The 8,987-nt window shown below is 41.7% G+C and overlaps 1 protein-coding gene across 1 annotated transcript; it reads right to left on the reverse strand.

The window, feature by feature from the left end:
- Positions 1-491: 491 nt before the first annotated feature.
- LOC143266803 (intelectin-1b-like) lies at positions 492-5,408 on the reverse strand. Its single transcript, XM_076547158.1, has 6 exons — positions 5,390-5,408; positions 3,757-3,849; positions 2,353-2,600; positions 1,866-2,024; positions 1,434-1,554; positions 492-641 (listed from the first exon to the last, which is right to left on the reverse strand). The coding sequence occupies exons 1-6, from the start codon at positions 5,406-5,408 to the stop codon at positions 505-507; spliced, it is 777 nt and encodes a 258-aa protein (XP_076403273.1). The 3' UTR covers positions 492-504.
- Between the last annotated feature and the right edge of the window lie 3,579 nt (positions 5,409-8,987).

The following is an 8,987-nucleotide window of genomic DNA, read 5'->3' on the forward strand; positions in this document are numbered from 1 at the left end:
GTTAGTTGATATGCTAACATCCAACAAGAGAAATTCTTTGTGATAGGGAGGTGAATGTCCTGGGTGAGGTCTACCAGATATCCATGATTCTCCTAGTAACCCATTGACACAATGAAAATCTGTACAAGCCATGAAAAGGGATGGAAAGGATATGTTTCACTCTAAAAGCTAAATCCCAGGTGGAGAGTGTCAATACCTGGTGACTCTCTAACAATCTCAGCCCCCAAAGGCTTGCACAGGACTTCCCGAATACAAGTGTCACCCTAATTCCAGGTAACTGAGTGTTTAATTCTTAAATCTAAGCAAACAGCAACAGTATCAGAAGTTTGTAATGTTGACTATGGTTTTCAAAGAGACAGGATTTCTGTATCTAGATGGAAGTTCTGATCCCTGAGACCAAGCAAGGTACAGGGAAAGGTCACACTCTCATCCATGTACACACACTAACACGGGATTCTCCCATACTCAATATATACAGATACACACTGGCAACCTCAGTATTATTCATGGGCCTCTCTGGTCACTACACAGACTCACATGCTCAGTGTTACATCCAGTGACCCTTATTCCAGCACACAAGGCGTTGGCTGCTCTCTCATTATTAAACACTCTGAATTGGATGAATCCTGCGGTGAATTCATCTGAAAACAAGAGACAGAAAACAGCATTCAAGGAAAATGCTAGAAATAGTTGTCAGCCCAGAGTTTGGTTCAGGATATACAGTCTAAAATAACAGACACATTGGGGAAGCCACAGCTATTCCTATCCACAGATCCCAAGAGTCAGTCCTTGGACAAAGGTCCTCATCTGCCAGAGTTTGCATGGAGAAATTTATTATATAGGAAAGTCTCTACTGAATATCTCCAAGGCTTGTCACAGCAACAATCAAGTTCATTCATTTTGGTCCTGTTCATATTTATTTTGCTAATTTTTCTTTTAAAGCCTTCTATCTCAAGCATAAATAAGAAGAACTTTGAATTATACAGCATAGGCTCAGCATTCATAAAGAGTATGTGCCACTTCAATTTATATTAAATAATGTAATAGTCATCCCTTACAAGCAAAATAAAACTCCATTTTTTTTCTGTTGTTCAGCCCTGTGCACATGGACCTGGCTTGTTCCTAAGAAACTTCTGAGTGATAACAGGGTTGGAAAGAGTAGATTCCCAAACCATGAATCCCCAGTGCAAATGCTGACTCTCTTGTTTATGCTCTGTGATCTCAGGCAAGTTCCTGGACTTTCAGTGCTTCAGTTTTCTAAGCTGTAAAATGTGTTAGTAATAGTTTAGAGCCCAAAGGCAAGCAATTGAATAAAGTGAAAGAAAACACATTCATAGAAGAGAAGCAGGCTGTCATGGATGGTAAATGACAGTTATCATAACTGAATTTATCATATGTCCTGCACAGTGTTCATAGAAGCATCAGAGACTCACTCCGGCCAAAGGGGGAGTAATAAGAGGCTGTCTTCTGAGCATCACCAAAGTCATAGACCACAGGTATTGCTGGGCCATTGTCAGTCCAACACTTCCCAGCTCCATATTTCACCGGGAACTTCTACAAGGAACAAAAGAAGTCACTGGGTAAGGATGGCATCATTGGCACTCACAGGAACACTGTCCTGTATGGAGAAGCACAGCAAGTGTCCCGTGACTGAGATTGTTATTAGCCTCACCTTGCCTCCCCCCACCCCGCTCCACCCTGCCCGGCTCTGCCCCTCCTCTCTTCCACATACTGGTATCCCTTGCCTTCGTTGGCTTTTTACACTTTAGAATAAGGGAAATATGCAATACAACCTGCCTAGCCTTAAGCACCTGCCTCTCTCTCTACACCCTGGAAAAGCAGCCTCAGCCAGCAGTCTCCAGTACCTTGTACAGGCCAAACAGATTATGGCCCAGGTGATTCAGGAAGCCACTGGAGGTGCGGTACCTCAGCAGGGAGTTGTCCTTCCACATTTTCAGAGGGCTATTGTTGGGCACATGCCAGATACCCAGGTTCTCAGCCTGGATGTCGAAGTAGCCAGGGTTCTGAAAAGCAACCAACACTGAGCCTAATCAGACCAGATTTCAGTAAGTGAAAGACCCACATGCACAGTCCTCAGCACAGCTGGTATCTCAGGGCTTCACATGGACACCATCCATGCTCTGATACCCCCATTTCTAAGGATAACTATCCTACCACCATCACCACCAACAACTAACTGAAAAGCCTACTTTGGAGTATGTTGAGATTCAAGATAAGTATTTTTTATTGTTTAGCTCTGTGTTGAAGGGCAACCTTCCAACCCTCTCCCAGGCATGCTTGAGCTACACTCACATCCTCACCCTTTCCCAAGTGGCCACAGAGTGTACCAACCTTGTAGTCATCACTTGTGGCCCCCTCTGCAGACCCAAAGGTGTTGTAGTTGGCCCAGTTGCCATCCCCCTCTGGGTAGTCGATTCTGTTGCCTTGCTGACTGGACCAGCGATCACCCACTGTGCACTTCCCAAGCATGTTGTTCTCATGCACACTGGCCACCAGGGTCCAGCCACCACCTGCAGTGGTCATGTCACAGAAGGTCTGGTAGATGACACCATTCTCCGTGCGGAGGAAATAGAGGCCATCTGTAGAGAGAACCAGTCCACAGTCCTGTGTGCAGGCTCTTTATCCATCTCTGATCCAGAGGCAGAATGACTCCAGGAAGTACAACTATGCCTAATGCCTCATATTCTGAGTGTCCTATCACAGGTGTCCCTGGGAATCTGCCTGAGTGTAGAAAGTCATCCTTCTGTGATTGAGGCAGAACACAGAATTATCCAAACTGTCAGTGATTTATTTCTAAAGTTAAACATAGTATTATAAAGGACTTAGGAACTCTACTTGGTATGTATTCAAAGAACTGAGAATGGGGCTTCAGTTATCTACATTCTTGTTCATTCCAACTCTTGTCACAAAACCTGGATGGCAGAAACAATGCAAGTATTTCTCTACAGAAAAAGGAATAAGCGATAATCTGTGCTGTCTGTTATGCAAAATATATATTGTGTACATTACTTTATATCCAACAGGTGAATAAGAATGAAGTGAGCTGCAGAAATGGCTCTGTGGTTAGGACCAAGCACTGCTCTAGCAGAGGACTTGAGTTAGGTTCCCAGCACTCACACTTGTCAGTGTACAAGTGCCTCTCTCTCCAGCTCCAGAGGACTAGATGGTGTCTTCTGGACTCTGTATGTACATACATATATGTGTACACATTCTCACACACAGCCATGCATATGTACACAGTAATAATAATAAATCTTTTTAAAATAAATTAACTGTTCTACATCACATATGAGCCTTGAAGCATGTTAATGAAATAAGGCAGATTACTCATATGAGGTAACAAGAATTGACAGATTCTTAGAAGTAGGAAACAGAACAGCAGCTCACAGGGAATACAGGAATTTATTACTTTGTGGTACAGAATTTCTTTTTAAGAAATGAAAACTTTCTGGAGATGGATAGTATTGGTCCATACCATTGTGAAAGTTGTTCTTGACTGTGTAAACCCTTCAAATTGGTAAGTGGCAATTTTTATCCACTATGTAAATTGTATCCCATTTTCTATATCAAAAAGCAAAGCTGTTCCAGAGGCCAAAAGCATGATTTCTTAAGTGGGTTATTTGTTTTGTATTTTTGAGACAGGGTCTTCCCCGGCTGCCTTGGAGATTTCAATCCTCTGATTTGGGCTCCCAATGTTAGGATTACTGTGTGCTCTTTAAATGCTTCATCACTCACCTTGTGCTCCACTGATCTCCTGCTTGATTTCTTTGCAGCTTCTGAACAGAGAGGAAGACACAGGATTTGTCCATCTGTTGGTATCCAGTTTCTCTTTAATTAGAGAAGATGCAGAGTTTCACTCTTATGTGACACCCAGCTTCCCCTTGTTATTCATCCTAAACTCATCCCATGACTTCTCAAAGCCTCACTTGAGAATCAACAAGATTTGTAACTAGAAAGAAAGACAAGAGATTTGAAGGCTTGGAGAACTTTTTGTCCAAGTCCTGAAAAAGGAGAATAAAGTGAAGTCCAGCTCTGCAGTAGAAGAAATGCAGGGAGCCTAATGTGCCTGAAGCATGGGTAGTGAGGTTTACAATGCAGAGGCTTGACCAAGAGACCCTGGAAAAAAACGCCTTGCAAAGTAGCATCAACCCTGCAATGTTCTCTGAGGATCTAGAAGAGTAGAAACAAACATTAACTCTGGGGCAGAGCTACTCAGATGTATATATGTCCATGTTTACAAGTCATGTATTTTGGGATTGTACTTACTGAGGGAGACCAGCCCCCACATCCCCCCCCCAGGGTACTCTTGAGGAGGGAGAAGTGAGAAATATTTAGATAGAAATATAGGGGGAGAGAGACAGAAACACAGGGTAGCCTCAGGAGGGCCTGGATCAATACCCATTGTCCCCTTCTGTCTCTTCCAAGGGTTTTAAAAGGAATGCCAAGGGGTGGTCCAGAGGGTGCCTGGACTGGTCTACCCTGGTGACCGACCTAGTGAATATCCATAGCTGTCATCATGAAGTCTTTGCCTGATGGAGGCAAATTCAGAGATCCATGGCCAGGCACCAGGCTGAGATCTGGGAATCCAACTGATGAGAGAGAGGAGGGATTCTGCAGGCGAGGGATGTAGAGATCATCATGGGAGCACTGCAGAGATGACCGGCCACACTAGAGGAAGCACATGAACTGTGGACTAAGGGCTGTGGAGCCCCCATTGGACTGGGCTTGAACTGTTTGTGGGGTACCCTGGCAGGGGGATCGGGATCTGTCCCTGGTCTATGGGCAGGCTTTGGGAATCCAGTGCCTATGGTGTGACACCTTGCACAGCCTTGATGCAGTGGGAAGGGGCTTGGATTTGCCTAGGCTCAGTGTGCTGGGCTCGGCTGACTCCCCATGGGAGACCCTGATTTGGGGGATGTGGGGTGGCTTGGAAAGAGGGCGTGGAGGGTGGGAGGAGGAGAAGGTGGGAGCTGTGGATGGTATTTGGAGTGAGTAGAAAATTTCTTAATAAAGAAAAATGAAAAAAAAAAAGGAATGCTAAGGGGTGGAGCAAAAGACCTTACCCCAGCACAGTTAACTGTAGACCACCCCAAATATCTGGTAACCATGCATATTGTCAAGCCATCCCCTAATGAAGGCCTGCTGTGTAAAGCAGGCTCAGATCTCACTAGGAAACCTTTGTGGGCTCCCACACATTCCTCCTCTTAATTTTTTAAAAGGTCTGTCTTAGGTCATTCTCCCTGATTATTACTTCTATTAGGTTGGAAGCCATCCGGAGAGAGTTGCCTGTCTCTGGCTTTCAGCCTCTGGCAGGAGGGGTTACTGAGTTTAACTTAGCTCTCGCTCAGGTTCCTATTGAGCTTACAACCATCCTCAGTGATCTCCATAGTTGCCACACCTCCCAGTATACGAGTGGAGGATGATAAAGATGGAATATCCTTTTTTTTTTTAATGTATCTTAAGATGGCTTTTGTAACATGAATCTTAAAAGGCCTTATTAACAAAATCAAACCTGAAGCCAGGTATTTGGGTGAATGACTGAAGATCAGAGAAGCAGAACAAGCCACAGCTTCCTCACCTTGCCACTTCCTCAGCTGATCCTGTTTCCTCAGACTAGAAGCCTCTGAGTCCTCATCCAAATGGATCTTAGCTGAACTGCTGCTCAAGAGCCTAAAGGCTTAGACAGGTAGTTCCTGGTCCTCATGCCTTATATACCTTTCTGCTTCCTGCCATCTCTTCTGGGATTAAAGGCATGTGTCAAATTGCCTGGCTGTTTCCCATGTGGATTTGAACTCACAGAGATCCCAATGGATCTCTGCCTTCAGATTAAAGGTGTACCACCATTTTTTGGCCTCTGTATCTAGTGACTATTCTGTTCTCTGAACCTAGATAAATTTATTAGAGTGCATAATATATTGGGGAACACAATATCACCATAGTCTATAGCAGCCTTATCTGTGCCAAGCCTCCTTTTTATTAAAACAATAAACTCTGGATACAAACCACATCAAATAAATTACACCAAACTTAAAGATTCCCTTAGAGTCAGCAAACTCTAGTTCATTAACATCAACACAATTCTCAAATAAACATGATATATTTATAACTGTCATGACCATTTACTGTAGGTATTTATACCTAGCTTGGCTATTGGCTAAGTGTAAATATATGTATTTACACTTCTTACAAAATTACATCACTATTCATATTTACATTTTATAAACTTACATGAAACATTTAGATTTACACTAACATTTACATTTTACATAAAATCACATATAACATATACTTATTTATACTTCTTATAAGCTTATATTCAAAAGGAAACTCTCTGTAGGATTACCATTAGCAAATATCTAGAAGAGGTTTATTAGCTATTTACCAAGCTTATAGAAGAAATTTCTTAACTAACATCTAGAAGAGATTTCCTAACATTTAGAAGAGATTTCTTAACTGAACTACTATCACTATACATATTTACTCTTTTGACAAGCTTACTTAATTATACTTCTTAGAAACTTACATTCAAGAGGAAACTCTATAGATCTATTTTACAAACATATTCATAAGGAAAATATGTTACAAACTTTATCACATATCTAGAAGAGATTTCTTGGAAGAACTATTTACCAAACTTATATTTAAGAGGAAACTCTATAGAACTATACAGACATCTGGAAAGAATCTCTTAACAGAACTAACTTACACAATCAAGCATCTAGAAGCGATTTCTTAACATTTGCAAGAGATTTCTTAGCTAAACTATTAACAAGACAAGAAGTACACAAATCATTTCTAAAGTTCAGAGTTTATAGTCAGCTTTGATATTATTCTGAAAGTTTTCCTGACAGTTGAAAACAAGAGCCTAATTCATGAATGGCTCTTCATCAACCCTGGGATTTAGTGAGTGCTGTCACTATGGAATTGTAACACTTGTTGCTAGGGGGCTGTAACACTCTTGGGACAATGCCACTCCCCCAAAGTCACCTTTTCTGCTGAGCTTTCTAGGCCATTCTGGAACTGGTAGAGCTGCTCTCAGTAACAGACAGTTTTTCTTCCTTTCTTTCTTTCTTTCCTTCCTTCCTTCCTTCCTTCCTTCCTTCCTTCCTTCCTTCCTTCCTTCCTTCTTTCTTTTTTTTTGAGACAGGGTTTCTCAGTGTACCTTTGCACCTTTCCTGGAACTCACTTTGGAGACTAGGCTGGCCTCGAACTCACAGAGATCCACCTGGCTCTGCCTCCTGAGTGTTGGGATTAAAGGCATGTGCCACCACCGCCCAGCAACAGACAGTTTCTAACTAGGGGCTGTCCCTTTACCCAAACTTATTACAGATCCCCTGAGTGCTTTACTCAGTTACAGCAGAAGCCTCACCTCAGGGTGAGGGTGAAATTACTATATTGAGCTGCCACAAAGCTCTTAGAAAAAACTCTCTGTGTCACTTTTAGGCACTACCTTTCTCTTAAAGGAGCCTCCATTGATTTGCTGTTGTCAGACAAAAGTGGTGTGGCTCCGAGCTTCATTTCTTTTCAGGTTTTACTAAATAGTGACAAAATCTTTGTCCTCAGCAGTCTGGGGGTCCCCTAAGTCTTCTATTTTCCCCAGACTGCAGGAAGGAACCTTAATATCAGGGACATTGGTTAAGCTGCTTTCACTCCAGTTCCTCTAGAGGAATGTCATTGGAACTGACCTTCCTCTGTTCCACACTCCTCACCAAATGCTCAGGCAGCCATTGAGCTTCATTTTCATCTTGTGAAAAAACACAAACATGTCCTCAACCCCATATTAAAACAGGGTGGAGACCCTTCCATAATCCTGTGCAAGGATCTTTCCATTTCACCTGAGCAAAAATCGCCAACATGTATCCACAGAAGATTGCTAGCAGACACCCATATTCCAAAAATTCAGAACAAAAAGAACATGATTCAATGTATTATGTCGAGATTGAGGGTAAATTTCCCTTTTCTTTATTTTTTCAAGTTGTATTTTAAGACTGCCATGAGCTCTTTCCACTATGCCTTGTCCTTGGGGATTATAAGGAATGCCTGTTTTTTGTTCAATTTGCCATTGGATACAAAATTGCTTTAATGCTTTACTACTATATCTAGAACTATTAACAGATTTAATAATTTTTGGTATTCCCATATAGGAAAAACACTTCAAGCAATGCATAATTACATGTTTTGTAGCTTCCCCAGGTGGTGTTCTGGCCATTAAAAATCCTGAATAAGTGTCTATGATCCCATGTACAAATTTTAATTTGCCAAATTCCACAATATGAGTGACATCCATTTGCCAGAAATGATTAGGAAGGAGATCTTGAGGGTTTATTCCTAAGTAAGGGACAGGGAAATATTTTGGATATACCCCACATTGTTTAACTATTTGTCAAGCAACTTCCCTGGTAAGATTGAATTGCTTCCTGAGACTCTTGATATTTTGATGACGAAAAGCATGTAACTGTTGAGCCAGTTCTACTTGGAATAAGGCAACCATCCTTGTTAATTTGTCAGGTGTTGTAATACCATCACCTAAAGGGCCAAGAATATTGGAATGAGCTCTAATATGACCCACAAAACATTGTAACTTTCTTTGGTGTCTTAAATTTGTTGGAACAGCATTTTAACTTGACTGTGGCTAGTCCCAATGCATGGAACAATTTTATAACTTAAAGAGCTATGTTTATCATATATAAATTAAATGAGCTGTTCACAAGAAACTGAAAAACCATGATCACTGACCATAATTTCACTGTCTGTGCAGAAGCTGGGGTTGCTTGTACTATGTAGCTTTTTCCATTTTAACATAATCAGCCCTTCCATTAGAAGAACCATCAGTAAAACCTAGCACAGCATCTTCTACAGGATCTTTCATAACAATCTTAGGAAATACAGATGAATACATTTGAGCAAATTGTAACAATTGGTCACCTGGAAACTGATTATCAGTGTGACCTAGAACCTGTGAAAAG

This window comes from Peromyscus maniculatus, chromosome 11 (assembly GCF_049852395.1).
Source record: "Peromyscus maniculatus bairdii isolate BWxNUB_F1_BW_parent chromosome 11, HU_Pman_BW_mat_3.1, whole genome shotgun sequence".
Taxonomy (NCBI): domain Eukaryota; kingdom Metazoa; phylum Chordata; class Mammalia; order Rodentia; family Cricetidae; genus Peromyscus; species Peromyscus maniculatus.